General features: G+C 32.0%; 1 protein-coding gene across 1 annotated transcript; it reads left to right on the plus strand.

The window, feature by feature from the left end:
• Positions 1-10,643: 10,643 nt before the first annotated feature.
• Positions 10,644-13,827, plus strand: LOC107467828 (tubby-like F-box protein 8). Its single transcript, XM_016087031.3, has 5 exons — positions 10,644-10,887; positions 11,703-12,163; positions 12,282-12,369; positions 12,535-12,667; positions 12,889-13,827. Exons 2-5 carry the CDS (start codon positions 11,816-11,818, stop codon positions 13,613-13,615), a joined length of 1,296 nt encoding a protein of 431 aa, XP_015942517.1. The 5' UTR covers positions 10,644-10,887; positions 11,703-11,815; the 3' UTR covers positions 13,616-13,827.
• The last annotated feature ends 6,369 nt before the right edge of the window (positions 13,828-20,196 follow it).

Here is a 20,196-nt window from a genome sequence, read left to right on the forward strand (position 1 = left end):
GGTGAAATTCTCAAAATCTGCAGCGGAATTTGATGAAGGGCTTGCATTCGGATTAGCTAAATTATCTGCCATAGTTGGATCTTCTCGCTCTGATACCATGTAAAATGGTACCAAGCTTAAAATTCAAGTGAATTACAAAAATAATTATAAGAAAAGAAGAAGGTTGGTGATGTACTCTCAGGTCATTGAAATTTAAAGTAATGGAAGAAGAATTGAAAAGAAGTGAAAAGAGAGAATAATTGATTAAAAGAACCACCACCGAGTACTGAGTACCAATTACAATATATATAGCAAAAGGAAAAATAAATTACTAACTAATAGTGCTATAATTATGTCTAACAAACTAACCAACTTGACAGCTATACAAAAAACAAACTCTATTATGTTACATGAGTTTTTTTTGGACTCTCTCCATAATCGTTTTATAATTCTCCTTACCCTGTCTATTATTGTTTAGCATGACACCTAAGTATCTTCCAATCTTCTTCCTCCCTTTAAAATCTGTTTTGGTCAAAATATCTGCTTTGACAGTCGCACCAATATCCTTATATTAGAGAACACTATAGAAGTTTTGACTGCATTAAATTAAGACCTGAGGCTTTATAAAAGCTATCTAAGCAGTCTTTAGTCATTTCCATTTGCACTTGAGTAGTTTCCGCAAATAGGAGAAGATCATCCGCAAAGAGGAGGTGTGAGATTGCGAGTCCATTTCTCCCATTTCTAAAGGGTTTTCAATGCTCTTCATTGACCTACATTTTAATAAATTGTGATAATTTATCCATACATATAACAAAGAGATAAGGAGATAAAGAATCTCTCTGTGTTATTCCCTTCTTAAGTTTAAAATTTTTTATTTTATTCCCATTTCATAAAACACTGTAGTTAATTGAATTGACTCCTTTCATAATAATGTTTATCAAAGATCAACCTATTCGATATTTTGAAATTTTTTTGTTTGTCTTTTATGTAGTTCCAATTAATTCTCTCGTATGTTTTTTCAAAATATATTTAATAATTTAAAACAGCATATGAAATGCCCTAAAAATGTTTTTGGGCTCAGTTTTAGGCCCCAAAAATTGGTTTTTTCAATAATGGACTTAGGACGTCTAACACAGAAAAAATCTCGGTGTTTCCCATATGTGGTGTTTTTAAGGTAATAATTTGATCAAGACCAAAAAAAAAGGTAATAATTTGATAGAAGTTATATTTTGTCTAGTAACTTGAAAACCAAAAAAAGACAAAAAGAAAGATAGGTATATATAACTTTTGTAGTTTTGTACACCCAATCTATAATAATTAATTAAATAATAATTCTCACATATTTTAACTGAAAATTCTCAACTCATTATTTTGCGGACATTTAACGAAGGATTGGTGACCTTCTAAGATAAGAGATAACATATGGTGAGTGCTCGTAAAATTCAGATTACTTTTTTCAGTCTATTTATGTGTAAATGATTTCCATGCGGAAACAAATTGTTATATTCTAGAATTTTGGTGTCAAGTTGCATTCTTTTAAGTTGATGAAGAAAGAAAAAGAAAACAATAATGGGCCCTTTTTCATTAACGAGCTGCTCCCACAGAAAGTTCTCTATGGACATGGAAAATGCCGCTTTATATTACGTGCACCACCTGTCTTGCTAGTAATAATAAGTTGAAATTTAAGACCCCAAGCCAAGTTTGATACATCTTTCTTTATAACGGATTCAATTAATGCTTATCTTAATGCCGTATGATTCTTCATCATATATAATTTGATATATGCATGCATCAGTGACTACGCCAGAAGTAATAACTACATGGTTTTATCATAGAGATTATTATTTAATTAAAATAAAAAAGTCAAATATATCTAAAGTAACCAGTACATTGCCGTAGCCCATTTTTTAATTGTTCTTTTTAATTGGATTAAATCACCACTTGGCTTTAATAATGATTCCCTTTAAAATTTATTTAAAACGTTTTTTTAATATGATCAGTTTGGATGGAGTTGACTTCCCTGTAACAAATTAAAGTGGAATTAGTGGGATCATCTTATATAGTCCATTACATGTGCAAGTTGCAGTTTATTCTTTCCAAATATCTTCTTCCATATTATGTGAACCGTTATGAAATTACTAGAGACCACTCACGATACTGGAGTGAATAAAGGTTTAATTATTTTGTTGATTTTTATAATTTTATTAAATTTTTAATTAAATTTTTATTTTTTTATTTGAGTTTTTATATCATATCAGATTTTATAATTAAGTTATTGTCGTCACAAAAATAATATTAGAATTAATTTCATTAAATAAAATGAGTATATCTAACACTTGATTGAATATTTTATATAATTTAACAAAATATTTCGTTAATTCTAACGTTTTTGTCACTATAAGACTTAATTATAAAATCTGATATAATATAAGAATTGAATTAAAATAAAAAAATATAAAAACTTAATTAAAAGTTTGATAAAATTATAAAAACTGATAGAATAATTAAACCGAAACTAAATTACACAAGGAGGGAAGCTAAGGTGTTATATCCTATGTGAAGTTGTATACATAGTAACGAAAATGGCCCTTTGTTGGTCTCATAGGCCAAAGTAGCAAATTAACTAAAGTGCGAATAAAAGAGAAAAGAAAATCTTTGATAAGGAATCCCCACACTACCACTGAAAAATCTGCTCAAAGATGAAAAAAAAATCATAGAACTATGTATAAATCACTATATAAATATATAGAATGATATTTGTTTATTTGTACTTTTATATATATACTCTTTACTCAAAATTACTTACTAAGTAGTTTTATTTTCATGTCGGATCCTTTTGGTAGGTTGTGTGTGTTTGAGTAGGATCTTGCAAATCTAATATAGATTATGAACCCACTATTACAAGTGGGATATTGTAAATAATATTACTTGACACGTTGTATATGCTATATAGTGTGTGTACTGATGCATTTCTCATTAAAAATTTTGTAAGATTAGATTGCGATACAGATCGTGTGTCTAGGTATAACTTATTAATATTAGTGCCACCGGTAACATTGAAATTTGAACACTATTGAAACTTCTCTGTAAATGAAAAAAAAGTGTTATCTTCTAAAAGGAATTTACAAACTGGTCACTGAAGAATCCTTCATACTCGTAAAAAGGAGTTAATTATGATTAAGATATCCGAAATTCCCAACTTCTTTTCATCAAGTAAAAATCCTAGTCTCTCTCTCTTTTATGGATCTAAGAAAGGTTAATTGGACCAAAGTTTAATTGTGATTCATTGCTAACATGGCACCTTTTATCTTGTTATTTAATAAAATTTTTAAATTTTATTAATATTTAAGTGATGATTATTACAATCTAACTCTTAAGCTGAGCCTAAAGTTATGGTTGACCTAAAAATATTTTTTAAGAACATATCAATCTATAAATGATAGAATTTAGATTATATTCGCATAGAATTTTGTGAATATCTCACGAATTCTTTTTAGTTTTATCTACTAAATACTATAAATAAAGTCTAATTTATACTTAAAGTATAACAACTAATTCTAATTCTTCTATCTCTTACAATTTTTTTTTTATGTGAAAAGGAGGTCACAAACCCAAACAAAACAAATACTAAATAAAATAAAGTCTTAAAAAAGTTATCCCTCTTCTATCTGCGTCGAGTTGCAAGATAATAAAATTCGGAGCTTGCTCACAAAAATGGAGGTCATGGGGTTTCATGTGCATGATTAGTTAGAGTGTCCGCAAAAAAAATTGCTTTCTTAAAAATATGTCTCATTTGAAAATATTCAGGTCTAACTAGTAAAGGCCGACTGTAATTACACGGATATTGGAGTCGGTTTCAATAATCAAGCTCTGGATGTTAAGCTTGGTTGCAAGTTTCAGACCAATGTAAATGCCCCAAAGTTCCGCTTTAGTTATGGAAATCTTTCCAATGTTCATCCAAAATCTAATTACAAAACGTCTGTGGCAATCTCGAATTAATCCTCCACAAGTATTAGTCTTGGAAGTTGATAAGAAGGAGCCATCCATGTTGAGCTTATAGCCTCCTTTCTCCGGCGGTTTCCAACCGATGTGCTACATTCTAATGTAGGTGTGCATTTTCTTATTTGTCTCAGTTAATGAAATTATCTCTTCATATCTTTTAGCAAGATTCTGTGCTAAATAAGTAACACTATTATCAGGGATGTTTTCTTGATTAAAATCAACTCATTTCTATTTTTCTGTGCTACATTACACACAGTGATACAGTATATGGCTCATGAGGTTCCATTATATTTACGATTCACCAAGCTTAATTTCTCCTCCATCCAGCTGTGAAGATCTTGATTGAAGAAGTTTCTTTGCAAGGTGCTATTAATACTGCCTACCCAGGCATTCCGAATGTAAGGACAATCCTTTAACACATGGAGTAGCATTTGATCTTGACCAAGACATCTGGGACAGCTTGCGTCATTGGTAAGTTTCCTTTTCTATCTTTTAGAATTAGTGAGTGGAGCTTTATGCATAATGAGCCAAACAAAAGTTTGAAGCCTCTGAAGAATTTTTTGCTTCCAAGTATGTTTAGTATAGTTACCCGTATCCTCATCACTCTCATAGAACTCTTTATAGGCTAATTTAATAGAGATTTCTCCATCTGGTTTTGGAAGCCAGGCTATACTATCTGGGTCAAGGTTTATCTAGGGGCTTTCATGAGATGAATGATATCCAAAATATTCTCAGGAAGAACTTGGTGCAGCTTTTTCCACCTCCAATCAAACCTATTAATTTTATCTTCAAGATCACCTATCGCAAGATTCTCCAAAGCAACAGACTTTATTGATTCAATTTCTGGAACTCAATGGTCTCCCCAAAAGTGAACTGTTTCTCCACACCTAACCTCTAGACGATGCTGGTCTCTAACGGGTTCCACACATTGACTATACCCTTTCAAGTATTGGAGCAATTAGGTTTTTGGTGTGCTTTAGGAAGGGCATCACCACCGCACCCATATTTTAATTTCATCACCTTAACCCATAGAAAATTAGTCTTAATAGCTAAGTTCCAAGCTAGCTTAATGAGGAACAAGTTGTTGGATTCTTGAGCTTTTCGAAGACCAAGCCCTCCTCGATGCTTGGATTTGTACACTATATCCCAATTAATAAGATGAATTTTTCTCTCACTCTCACTTGATCCTCAAAGAAAGTTCCTGCAAGCTTTGTCAATCTGATTGTACATTTCTCTAGAAATCTTCATAGTTTGTATAACATAAGTTGGAATGGTGGAGAAGACAGATTAAACAAGAGTACATCTTTCGGCAAGAAAAAGAATTTTCCTATTTTAGGAGCTTAGCTTTTGGTACATCTTGTCTAGAATAAATTGAAAATATTGCTGGTTGCATCTTTCATGAATGAGAGACACACCTAAATATTTTCCTAAGTTGTTGGTTAGGTTAATATTTAGGTGCAAGATTAGGTCCTGCCAGACAGTGTGATTGAAGTTCTTGGAGAAGAAAACGCAAGACTTCTAAAGATTAACTTTTTGTCTCAAACTTTTACAAAAAATTTTGAGGGCTTCTTTGATGACACAGACCTGCTCATTATTAGCTGGAGCAAAAAGAACAAACTATCTGCAAAGCAAAGTTGAGAAATCTTAGGCCCCCCTAGAAAGAATAATAGACTTTCACTTCTTATTATTCACAAGAGAAGTAATAAGGTGGGATAATTTTTCAATACATAGAACAAAAAGGTAAGGAGTGAGGGGTCTCCCTGTCTAATGCCTCTGGTAGGATAGAAATCTTTTGAACATGAGCCATTCCAGAAGACATTCAAAGCCGGTATGAAAATACAATGAAGGATCACTTTAATCAGGTTCTCTAGGATGTTACAATCCTTAAACGTTTCCATGACAAAATCCCAGCTCAATTTAGCATAAACTTTCTCAACATCAATTTTTATTGCCATCAATCCTGTCCCTGGGTTTCTAGTTCTAATGGTGTGGATAACTTCTTGAGCAACAAGAATGTTATCCGCACTCACTCTTCTTGGGAAAAAAATTAGCTTGATTATCATTAATAAGAGAAGACATGTATGGTTTAAATCTCTCGGCAATAATCTTAATGATAATTTTGTAGCACATATTGCAAAGATTTATAGGTCTAAACTTTAGGGATAATAGAAATAAGCGTTTGGTTAACGTCCCTAATATGTTAAGGATCTCTGAAAATTTTTTGAACCCAAGAAAAAGGAGAATCTTTAATAGTATCCCAAGAAAATTGGAAGAACTTAGCTGGGATGCCATCTTTTTTCAGTGCTTTCCAACCTCCCATATTAAAAACAACATTCTTAATCTCTTCGAGGGTGACATTGTTACCAATGATAGTCACTCCCTGTTCTGAAATCTCTGGAAAAAAACCTGTAATCGGAAAGAAAACATAGTTAGAATCAGCAGTGTATAAATTTTTAAAGTAAGACACTTCTCATTTCTTTTAGGATAGTAGGGTTATCGATCCAATTCCCATTAATATCCTTAAGATATGTGATCTTGTTTCTTCTTCTTCTGTCATTAGCTTTCTGGTGAAAATACTTTGTGTTCTAGTCTCAAAAGTTGATCACATTACATCTTGACATTTGCTGCCAATAAGCTTCTTCTTGGATAACCACTTCTTCATATCCCTTTCAGAGGTCTCTTTGTAGTTTCTCCAAAAAAGGGTTGTAGCCGAAGGAGCTCTTACGGTTTTTTCCCTCCATACACAGCATGATACGGTTCTTTTTCCTTAGAAAATGTCTAAAGACCTCTCTGTTCTACACCTTAACTTTGCTACAAAAGAAAATATGTTAATAAGGAGGTCTTCATTCTTATCCCAGCTATTTTTTCACAAGATTATTGTAGTCCTTTTGCAATAATTAACCACGGTGTAAGGAGCTTGAAGAGTATCTCTTTCCTACTCGAACTGGTCAAGTAAAAATTTAACAGGATAGGTAGATGATCCGACTTGAGTTTAGGTAAATTTCTTAAGCTAATATTAGTGAACACATTGGTGAAATCAAGATTGCATAAAAACTTATCAAGTCTCCTCTTTGTATTCCCTCTTAGCCAAGTAAAAAGGGATCCGGTAAAGCCCAAATTATTTACACCGCAGTTATTGATGCAGGATTGGAATTTTTTATGGTCTTGTGATAAGTTAAAGCTCCCTCTAGTATCATTTAAGGAAAGGATTGAATTAAAATCTCCCCCAATACACCACAGCTCTCAAATGCTATTAGCCAATTCCTCCAAGTGGTTCCAAAACCTTCTTCTATTAGCTAGGTGCGGACTTCCATATACAGCTGTAAACTACTAAGCATTATTATCAGAATTTATAATCCTCATGTGTATAAGGTGATCTTGAATAGAGATGGGTTCAACATTCCCAAAAGCTTTATTCCAAAGACACCAAAAACCACGAGCAAATTTGACAGTTTCACTGATGCACCACTAGTCAAAGCCTTGTCTTTAATTAATATTTTCAGTCTTGTTTCCTGATACATGAGTTTTTAAAAGCACATAGAAATTAGCATTGTATCTATAAGTCATATCTTTAATAATAATGGAGAACCCTCTAGAGGCAATTCCTCTATAATTTTAAATAGTAAAATTCATTAAAAAAAAGTTCAGAGTTTTCTTGATGGAGCACGTAATCAAGCCTCCATAGGCTTTGGGCTTGAGGGAGATTCATCCCTATTCTCATACCAATCTTTGATGAGCATATCTTCCGACCCAGAGCTCTGTTGTTTGTCTCCAGAATTAATTAGGTTATTGGCTGCACTGTTGCCTCCGTGTTTTGTACCTGTCCTCCCATGACTCTCGATATGATTGATATGGTGGCGTGGTCCATGATACCAGAGAAAGAGATGTGTCTTCCATTGTTGTGCTTTTTGGTTAATTCCCTTTGGAGTAAACTAAAGCTTCTCTAGTAATTCTGATGGCTATTTTTTTGTTTCTCTTTATTATGTGTATGCTCCATGATATCTTTACTTGGTTTTGATTATTTGGCTTTTCATGGTTTTGAGTGATACTTGGTTTGTTCTGGTATTGATTTTGGTTGGGACTTTTTTTTCTATGTCCAGGACTTTCTCCCTCAAGTTTAAAGTGGATGCCTTACTTTTTGGATGACTCTTTTGGACTTACAATTTATGGTTATATTTGTAAGTATTGTTGCCATATTTTTCTTGATCTTGTACTTTTGCCTTGATTGGATTCTAATTGTGCCCATTTCTATTTGCGATATTTTCTTGCATACTCTCATTATTGCCATCAAGAGTTTTCTCTAATAAGACTTGGAATTTGTAACCATAAAAAATTTTCCTTTTTTACTCTTGCATATTCTTCCATTCTAATTTTACTCCTTCTAGGATTGCATTTAATCTGTATCCACGGTTCAAAAGAATTCTCGTTAATTGTGAGTTTATTATTTTTTCCTTCCACATTAATAGTAGGATTATTCCCTTCCTCTACTGCTGACTCTTGTGCCTCAACCTGTAATCCCTGATTTTGCACCATAATAGCCTCACTCTCGTTAGGGGGTTTCCTTTTCTAGTGATCCTATCAGGTTACCATTATTTTTGTCTTCTCCTCTGTGTTTTGACATCCAGCCACCGTCCATGGATGTTTGAAACACTTGTTTGAGCATTTCTCCCACAAATTTTGGGTAGTTTTTCATCATATGTCCATATTGTCCACACCTAAAACATACTTGATGGAGCCCTTTGTATTCGAGTTTGAATGCTTTCACTAGAGCCGTGAAAAGGGTACAATCTGCTTCCTTAGATCAATTTCCACACATATGCGAGCGAATTTTTCTCTAGAATGTATCGATGTAAGCTCATCAATCTTTAACATTGTTTCTAAGACTTTTTCTACCTTCCAGAGAAAGTATTTATTGTAGAGTTTCGCTGAAAGGTTTAGAATTCTGACCCAAACAGCTACTTGTATATATCTATATCTTGTGGCATGAAGAGGGGTTTCCAACGCTATACTAAGAGGTAGTGATCCGCTATCATCCAAGGTCCCTCGAAGATGACATACAAGTAGTCTTCTTGGTTAGAGAAACGAATCAAGAAGAAGTTCTCCTCAAGATCCATGACTCGGACCACATCTTTTTCTAGCCCATTTATGAGAACTCATCTCTCCATAACTTGGAGATATATAGAGGCTTTTACTAAGGAATTTCACTATCAGTGATAGCTTCCATAGCCTGCACCAATCTTCGTACTCCTCCAAAGTGACTTCAATGCTTGGTTTGGAATTGAAGGGAGTCTCCAAATCTTTCCTAGCCTCCGAAAAGTCTTAATTCGACATGTACTCCTTTACAACTATTTCAACTATGTCTTTTGGACCGAGATTTTTAAAATCATTGCCAATCACCATATCTCTGTAGGATATATTCTGGTTCATGTTTCCTCCACCAATATTCTCTTATTAAGCCTCCATTGGACTGGAGAGATGATTGATTTCTATCCCTACAACGTTATTAATGACATCTCCATTATTTTCTCTATCTGTTCTTGGTCTTTTATCTCGTCTATTTTCATTTTCTTAGTACTTTTAGCCACCAGATCTTCTTTGGAAAACCTATTTTCAATATCATTTAAAAAAATTTGGAAACTCATAAAAAAATTCTTTTAGTGAATTTAAATAGTTCTAGCTCTTAGATTTATACTAACTTCAACACCTAGTGATATTAAGCTTTGATTTTTACTATATAATATATATAATTAATATTAATGATTAAAATCATTAAAAATATCAATATTATTGAAACAAATTAAAATCTTCCTATAATTTTATGAGACGAGCTTAAATTAAAATTTTAACTTTATATTCTTATAAACTATATCAAACTTATGTTATTAGTGACAAAAAAAAGTTAGTTTTAATGTATTAAATTATTTTACGCAATTATCTAATATTTGGATAATCATTCACTTGTAAAAAATTATTAATTTATCTAATATAGCGATACGCAATAAATACATATAGAAAACTCTTTTCCAATATACTACTTTGAAAATTACTGAAAAAGAAGGAATGATAAAAGTAGAAATCACGTGAATTGCAACCGTCAAATACATCCCACCAAGTTTGAGCGTGGTGTCGTCCTCCCACGACCGGTAACGGTTAACCCGCATTCTGTAAATGCACCCTGCACCACTCCGCACGCGATCCCCACCCAACCCATTACGTGTTCTGTGTGAACACACCCACGCACTCACTCACGCTCCAAGTCCCACCCTTTCGAACAGGTCAACCGCCAAGGATATAACCGTCATTTCACCACCCCCGGGAATATGACAAGAAATTGCATTTTATTTTAGTTTAACTCCTAAAGTGGTTGCCTAGTATCATATCACCATCATATATTACATTATTATTACACTCATCGTTATCATCATATTAAACAAATGTCATTTAGGCGTTTACTAAACTTAAAGAATGATAATTGAAAATAATAGTACTACCTTACAAGGAAAATCTCTTTCTGAGCAATCAGATTTAGTTACCTACTTACCTACATAAATTAGTTACCCTAATCTTGTTTCTTCGCAACAAATGTAAGATATGTACAGCTACCTAATATTACTACGAATATTCTATGCAATCATCATCAATATCATAGTGTGTATCCGTTTTCCATTAGTATAAATAAATAAAATAATATTAATTAAATTAAGTAACATAGTGTGTCAGTTTCTGGGTTGGATTTAATGAAAGCATAGTCCGTGTCTCCTCCAGAGTCAGCCTCTTCGTTTGTCACATTTTAGAGAGAGATTGAGAGAGAGAGAGAGAGAGAGAGAGTGTAAATTGTGATTTGTTGAATAGGATCTAAAGCGTGTTATCTGAGATTAGAAGAAGACTTTTTATGCAAATTTGATGGTTAGCTTCTACTTCTTCACCCTTCTTAATCTGACTGAATCTCCCTTCAACTATTTGATTGTTTTTTTCTCTCTATCTGTTTATCATGTGATTGTGATTTGGGAAACTTCCGGACACTGTTTTTTATTTTTATTGAGGTTTTAGAATAAAATGAAATAAAAAAAAGAGAAAATTTATGTTTTATGGTTTGTAGTGATGAGGTATGACCTGTTTTGAGCTTTGTGGATCTAATGTGTTTTTATGATTTCAGCATCTAATTTATAGTTGAAGTTTGGTGTTTAAGTGTTGTTTTGTATATATCAATTGCACCTTTATGTCTTCGATTATTCTCTGCTTGTGTGCTCGTGTGATAGACATTTCATTTGATTCCTCACCTTGTAACTTCAAAAGCTAAGAGAGAGAGATAGATGATTAACTGAAATTTGAGCAATTAGATTCGCTTCTACATTCACATATACAAAAATAGAGGTGTTTGCCACTTTTTCTGTTTGTCCTTGTGGTGGAAAGGGTGTGATTGTGATGCTAATTCTAATGCTTTGATAGAACTTTTATTTGGATTTGGTTGCTCTTATGAGAAGTTAGATTTAGGAGGTTGAAGGTTTTATTCAAAAACCCTTAAATTGTTTCTGACAAAAGTCTGGAATTTCAGGCTGCTTTAGCTTTTAGGTTCATGTGGTGCTTTCTTTTTTTATATATATGAGAATCTACTTCTTTTCCACTTTGTGCTTTACCCTATATGTCTTCCTTCTCTTTTATTTCTTGATCATTAAGTATTGAAGATGGAATTTTAAATTAAAGTTTGGTTTAATTTGCAGCTCCTCTTCAAACACTGCTAAGACTTGTGACATCTGCCAAGTAACTAGAGTGGAATTTCAAAGTGGATTTTATGACACATTAGATTCTTGGGGCTGTCACTCTATTTGAACAGATGTCCTTCCGTAGTATAGTTCGCGATGTAAGGGATGGATTTGGAAGCTTATCGAGGCGGAGTTTTGACTTGAGGCTTTCTGGCCATCACAGGGGCAAGTCTCGTAGCTCTGTCCACGAGTTGCATGATCAGCCTCCGGTTATACAGAACAGCCGGTGGGCTAGTCTTCCACCTGAGCTTCTTCGCGATGTTATTAAGAGGTTGGAGGCTAGTGAGAGTACCTGGCCCGGTCGTAAGCATGTGGTTGCGTGCGCAGCTGTGTGCAAAACCTGGAGAGAAATGTGCAAAGAAATTGTGAGCAGTCCTGAATATTGTGGGAAGATTACTTTCCCTGTTTCCCTGAAGCAGGTATGATATTATTGTTCTTGTATCTTAGTTCTTAAAACTATTTTTGAATAATTCGCATGATGTAAGAGAAAAGATATGATTGTTTGAATATAAGATCCCCAATGTTTATGTTTTACAGCCTGGGCATAGGGATGGACCCATCCAGTGTTTCATCAAGAGAGACAAGTCTAAGCTGACATACCATCTCTTCCTTTGCCTTAGTCCTGGTACACTACTTGTTTCTGCTTTAACAATTGTTATTGATTAGATAGTTTTGTTTCAATTGTTTCCTTAATTGGAATTTTATAATATGCAATTAGCAAATAGCAATTCTCGCCCTGGATGCTGTTGTTTCCGGAACTTGTTCTGAATTCATAGCTGTTCTCTTGCAGCTTTGCTTGTTGAAAATGGGAAGTTTCTTCTTGCTGCAAAAAGAACCAGAAGGACAACTTGCACAGAGTATATTATATCAATGGATGCAGATAACGTATCAAGATCTAGTAGCACTTACATTGGAAAACTGAGGTGCTGATATTTCCTCCCTGGTACACTAGTTTTTTTTTGTGTATGACATTCACTTAGTACTACTCACTTAGTACTACTTACTAGTCATGGTTTTTGAAATTATCTAAGAATAAGTGTAGAAATCTGCGGAAAGGAAATAGTAGCCTTAGCCTCATTTTGCAAAGTGCTAGTTAAGTGTTGGAGAATATATATGTACTTGTATTAATTGCCACTTGTTTCAGGTCAAATTTTCTTGGCACCAAATTTATAATTTATGATACACAGCCTCCCTATAACAACGCTCAGCTGTCTCCACCGGGCCAGAGCCGCAGGTTTTATTCGAAAAAGGTCTCTCCGAAGCTCCCTAGTGGCAGCTACAATATCGCCCAGGTCAACTACGAGTTGAATGTCCTTGGTACTAGGGGCCCAAGAAGGATGCATTGCACCATGTATTCAATCCCCACATCATGCCTTGAGCCCGGCGGCTCGGTTCCAGGTCAGCCAGAGCTCCTGCCCCCCTCCCTTGAGGATTCTTTCCGGAGTATCTCCTTCTCAAAGTCGATAGGCCATTCAACTGAATTTAGCAGCTCCAGGTTCTCTGACATACTGGGCGCGGGCAATGAGGACGTGGAGGAAAAGGAGAGACCACTAGTCCTTAAGAACAAGCCTCCACGGTGGCATGAACAGCTGCAGTGTTGGTGCCTCAACTTCAGGGGAAGGGTGACCGTCGCCTCGGTCAAGAATTTCCAGCTGATTGCTGCAAATTCACAACCTGCTGCTCCTCCTCCTCCTGCAGGAACAGGACCACCAACATCTCAGCCGTCGCAGTCTGACCCTGACAAGATTATTCTTCAGTTTGGCAAGGTCGGCAAGGATATGTTCACAATGGACTACCGGTACCCTCTATCAGCATTTCAGGCATTTGCCATATGCTTGACTAGCTTTGATACAAAACTGGCTTGTGAATAGTACAGAGATTACATTATTATATTGTGAAAAAGAAAAAGAAAAACAAAACAGAATTCAATCTCCATTTCAAGTATTTCATAGGATAGTGTACTTCCCTTTGAGTCATTTAAGATTTTGCCCCTCATAATAGTCAAAACTGTAAAGTTTATACAATATGTGTCTAAATGTCTCATTCCATTCTCTTCTTTATTGATATCTTTTGCTATTTCGTCTTTTTTCCTTTTGATCTTTCTATGTTAGTATGCCTTAAAGTTTAAGCTGTTTCGGCATCCAGGGGTCGCGAACCGACCATAGAACCCTGTTCAAAAAGCGGAACGCATTAGCTATCCGTTCTCAGGTTGGGCAGTAAGGGTCAGAGAAGGGCAATCACTCATTCTTAAAACCAGCATTCTTAAGACCAAAGAGTCGGGCGGAAAGGGTGACTCTCCGTTCCCGGTTCTCCTGTAGCTGGATCCTCCGGAACCACAAGAATCCTTAGTTAGAATGGGATTCCAACTCCTCACCTTTTGAGGAAGGGGTCATAATAGAAAGGTGGTTCTTCTTGGTAGGGTTGTGGCGGTTCAACACTCTCCAATGTTTCCACTTGATACACAATGCACTCCACAGTTGCTCCTCCACGTTCATCCTTGAACATGTTTTGCTTGGGGCATGCATTCCATTGACGGATGGTTGCTTGAAGTCGGTCCATTGTTTCCTTGAACGCGTTGCAAATATAAGTAAGATCATCTTGCTCTTGGATCAATGGACATGAATATTCTTTCATGGAGGGTTGTGGTGAAAAGTAGCACTCATCTTGTGGTTGAAAATTTGCATACACGGGAGGTGGTCCATCTTGGTAATAGTATGGAGGGGTGGTTCTTGTAGGTGTTGAGGTTGGAATGGTGGTGGTTCTATATGTGGTTCATATGGTTCATATGGTTGTTGGTTTGGTGGGTAAGGATTAGGGTCATATGGGGGTTTTTGGTGATGAGGGGCTTGTGAGTATAGTGGTTCAAAATTATGTTGAGGAGGGAGTTCATAGGCATATGGTGGTGGCTGTTGATAATCAAAAGGTTGCTCGCCATAGCCATTATCTTGGTATGCCTCTTGGAATGGCTCTTGGTCATAGTATGTTGGTGGAGGTTGTCGCCAAGAGTGTTGATCAAATTCTTGTGGTTTCTCCCATCTTTGATTCTCCCATCCTTGATGCATATCCTCATTTTCATTTCCTACAACAAAATTTGAACCAAACTCATAGCCAAAGGGGTGAGAATTCATAGTAGCAAATAAAAACAAAAACTAAAAAAAATAAGCAACTAAGTCCTAAAACTAGCAAAAAACTAACAAATAAGCAAAAAGCAAATATTTACAATAACCAATAACAAGTCACACGTTTGCAGCTCTCCGGTAACGGCGCCATTTTGATGAACGGATTTTTGTGTGGTTTAGAATTCACAAATAGATTCTCGTTGAAAGTATAGTTTCTAGACCAACAATAATCCTTTCATACAAAAGTTTGGTTGTCACAAGTAACAAACCCCTTAAAAATAATAACCGAAGTATTCAAACCTCAAGTCGTCTCTCAAAGAAATTGCAGGGAAGTGTTCTTGTTATTGGTTATGAGATTGTATCTTTTTTGGGTTTTTGAATAAGAAATAAGAAAAGTAAATTGCAAAGGAAACAAACTAACAACTAGAAAAGTTCTTGGCAAGGAATGAGAATTGGAAACTATATTGATGAGAATTGTTCATTGCTCCCACTTAGTTAACCCTCTAATTATGAAGGAAAGTCAAGTGGAGGAATCAATTTGATTCCTCAAGTCTTAGTCAACTCCTAAAAAAAGACTAACTTCAGTGGAATCCAAATCAACTAGCAACTTTCAATTATCAATCAACAAAGAAGTTTGATAATTTAAGTGTCACCAATTACTCAACTAAAGCCAAGAGGAGATAAGTCTAATCTAGAATCCAACAAAGCATTTTGTCAAAACACTTGGTAGGCACAAAATAAAAGCATAGAAAATTAATAAGAGAATATTAAATCTAAACAACCAATTGCAAGCATTAATAATACAAGTTAAAGAAAGCAACAATAACCATAAAAAGCATAAATTGCATTAATATGAAACCAAAGGTAACAAGAGATCATAAACATAAAAATGGTGGAAAAGGAAAATTAACAAGAGAATAAGATGAACTAAACTAATAGAATAAATAAAAGTAGAAGAAAACTAAATTAAAAGAACATTGAATCTGGATTTGAGAAGAAATAAATCTAAAACTAAGATAAATCCTAAAACCAAGATAGAGAGAGGAGAGAGCATCTCTCTCTAGAAATTACATTTAAAACCTAAAATGTGAATAATGAGAAGTTGTATGATTGATTCATCCACTCTGCAGCCTCTAATCTGTGTTTTCGGGCTTGAAACTGGGTCCAAATCAGCCCAGAAATTGCCCCCAATGTTTTCTGATACGTCCATCACGTGGCTCTGTTACGCGTACGCGTCGCTTGTCTGCCATACTATCCACGCGTACGCGTCATCCACGCGTACGCATCACCTAACAGCAAGGCAACTATGGCAAATTGCATATCATTTCGAAGCCCCAGATGTTAGCTTTCCAACGCAACTGGAACCGCCTCATTCGGACCTCTATAACTCAAGTTATGATCGATTTAGTACGAAAAGGTTAGGCTTGACAGCTTAGCAATTCCTTCAATTTCTTGTATTCTTTCCACTTTTGCATGCTTCCTTTCTATCCTCTAAGTCATTCATGCCCTATAAATCCTGAAAACACTCAGCAAACATATTACGGCATCGAATAGTAATAAGAGAGGATTAAAATTAGCTAAATTAAGACCAAAGAAACATGTTTTCAATCATAGCACAAAATCAGGAAAGAAAATGTAAAACATGCCTCAATGACTAATTACAAATTTGACAATTAAAATGTGCAACATGACATTTTCTAATTGCATTCAAATTAAATTAAAATTAAAATATTGAAATTGAAATATAACTATATTATATATTATAAATTAGTAACTAATTTAATAACCAAAATATATCAGATATTTTTTTATTAAAATTTATATCTTATATTATATATTAGTAACTAAATTTAATAAACAAAATGTGTCAGATACTTTTTTATTAAAATTGAGAGAATATTTCTCTTCAAAATTAATAAACTTCTTTCCTACATTCTCTTATCTACATCTCTTTTTCTATTTCTCTCTATCCTTTTTACTTTATATATAATTTATAATTTATATTAATAATTTGATAAATTAAAATGTCACCAGATATCTTTTTGTTACAATTAAAATAAAATTTTTCTTTTAAAATTAACAAACTTCCTCTCTCATTCTTTTTTATCTTTTTCTCTCTTTTCTTTCATTTTTTATTTTTCTCTACCTTTCTGTTCTACAAAAAATAAAATTAATAAAATAATATAATTCAAATAAAAAATATTATTATTATATTATCTTTTTAATTTATACTTTCACTTCTCTTCCTTCAAATATTTATTATATATAATTTAGAGATAATACTAATGTTGTGATTAAAATTTAGAATCAACATTAAGTTATTTAAAAAAAATTAATTTTGAGTTAATCTTATAACTATCAATATAATTTTTTTAAATGCTAATATCTAATTATATTTTTATATACATAGAGAGAAAAAATATTATTTTTAAATAACAAGTATAAAAATTAATTATTTTATTTGTGCAATAGACTTAACATCTAATCAAATGTAAAAGTATACACATTAAATTCTTTCAAATTTTAGATAAGGAATTTTAAAATTAATTATTAGTAAAAAAATTAAACTCTTTCACATGAAAATAATAACTAAAAATCTTATTATTTGACTTTTTTTTTATCTACGGAAATCCTGGTCTTCTTAGCCGACATAAACTTTTGTTCCCTATGACATTTTTATAAAAGTAGTTTAATTCTATAAATATTTGTGCTATAATCTATAATGTTAAAACAAAACCGACATAATTTTAAAATATTTATATTCCTGTAATATTATTACAGATAAAAATACTAGTTCTTTTAACATATCAACGCCAACTTAAATTGGTGGTGCTCTTCATACCTGCCTAGGGTAAACCGGGGAGAATGGTGCCATAAAAAACTTAAATACCATTGTGATTTAGAATCTCAAAGCATTCAATACATGGTTCCCAGAAAGGGCAAGAAGATTCAAAGAACAATATTAACAAACCTCAGCAATGGCCTTCACTACTATAAAATATATACCTTAGACATAAAATTTACCCATAAATTTTTATCTTAATTTTATTATACATAATAATAATAATATAATTTTTTTTACTTTTCTCATTTTAAATTTAATTATTTTATATTTTTTACATATATTAAATAATTTAAAATATTTTATTTTTAATTATTGATATTAAATTTATTAATTTTAAAAATAAAAATATAGAAATATTTTTTTAACTCAATAAAAAAGTGGCTGAAAAAATTAAATTAAAAATATTATAAATTAATAGATGACATTCAAAACTTTTAAAGAAATACTCTTTATATATTTAAGCATAATTGAGAATAAAAATCTACTCTATCTAATATTTAACCTCATATATTATCTAGAACTTTAAACTAGGACAATTTTATATTACCTCTTTATTGTGTGCTTTTATATTTAACATTTTAAAATTTTTTTGGAGTAATTTTAATTTCAACAAAATATGATATAAATAAGATCACATTAATATTAAAATAAAAAAATACTTATAAAATAAATTTATAAAATAAATAATATATTAACCAAAAATTAAAATAAATTTCTTAAAAACAATAAAAAGTGGCTGAACAGGAACGTGCCTGGTTGAGCCACTAGTAAAGATAAGGGTAAAATAGAAAAAAAGAATTGGACACCAAACTCTTCTATCCGCTTTATATACTGTTATTATAGATATATTTTGTAGGTACTAAGAGTACATTAAAATAATATGATATAATAATTTAAAAAAAATTATTCTTTGTACATTTATTTAAAAAAAATTATCATGTTTAAACTATTTTATTTTTATTCTTTAAAAAATATGCAACAATGATTTACATAGCTGTTTAAAATGAGTAGAAGTTTTTTTTATGTAAAGTAATTGACAGAAAATTTTTTTTAATAATAAACCGTTCTTCTCAATAAAGACAATATTAAAATTTAAATTTGAACACCAAAATTTCTGATATTTTAATAGATATTGTTATAGATTAAAATAAAGCATAGAAAGAAGGATAAAAATTATAAAAATAGATGCATATAAAAAAGAATAATGTTAAATTCTATGTCATTATGTATGAGAATAATAATTTATTTTATACCAAATAACAAAAAAGTTAAATTTTATATCCGTTTATTATTACTTATTTTATTTAACTATAGTTATTTAAATTAGACTTTATATTTATTAAGTTATGTTTCTTCTAACAAAAAATATAATTATGAATTTATTTTCATTTTTTTATGAGTACATCTATAACAATATATAATGGAAATTAAGAGAGTTTCGTGTCCAATATTTTGTTCGTATGTTAGTCCTATCTTTATAATCCAAAACTATATACTCAATCACGTACTCACGTTCTATAAATTTTGCATTAATCCACGATAGAATAAAATAGCTGCTTCACTTAAAAAAATTGCTCACTCTTAGTCGTAAGATTATAAATATGGCTTCACTTTTAAATAAGGTAATTTTTTTTAATTAAATGTACAAAGAATAATTTTTCTTTTTAAATTATTATCATACTATTTTAATATACTCTTAATGCTTATATGCAATATATCTATAACAATATATAATGGGAATAAAGAGAGTTTGGTGTCCAATATTTTGTTCCTATTTTATCCCTATTTTTATAATCCAAAATTATATACTCAATCACGTACTGTAAATTTTGCATTAACCCACGACAGAATGAAATAACTGCTTCACTTAAAAAAATTGCTCACTCTCAATCGTAAGATTATAAAAATGGCTCCACTTTTAAACAAGGTAATTTTTTTTAATAAAATGTACAAAAGAATAATTTTTCTTTTTAAATTATTATCATACTATTTTAATATACTCTTAATGCTTATATGCAATATATAATGATAATTAGTGTCTAAATTTAAATTCCAATATTACTCTTTAAAAGAGGTTTATTATTAAAAAAATTCTTTTGTCAATTACGTTAAATAAAAAAATTTCTACCCATTTTTTCACAGTAACCTCGTTAAGATATTTTTATTGGATATAAATTATTGTTACAAATATTTTTATTAAGATATATTTTTAAGGAATAAATGTAAAATAGTTCAATAAGGATAATTTAAAAAAAAATAAATTTACACTAATAATTTTTCTCTTCAAATTATTAACACACTTTTCTAATATACTTTAAGTACTTACATAATATATAATATCAATTAGCGTTTAAATTTAAGTTCCAATATTGTTATTAACGAGAGAAGTTTATTATTTTTTAAAAAAATTTACACACAATAATTTTTGTATCAATATATCATGATTCATTTTAAAAATGATATTTATTCATCTAAGTCATAGAGTGTC

This window comes from Arachis duranensis, chromosome 9 (assembly GCF_000817695.3).
Source record: "Arachis duranensis cultivar V14167 chromosome 9, aradu.V14167.gnm2.J7QH, whole genome shotgun sequence".
NCBI lineage: Eukaryota > Viridiplantae > Streptophyta > Magnoliopsida > Fabales > Fabaceae > Arachis > Arachis duranensis.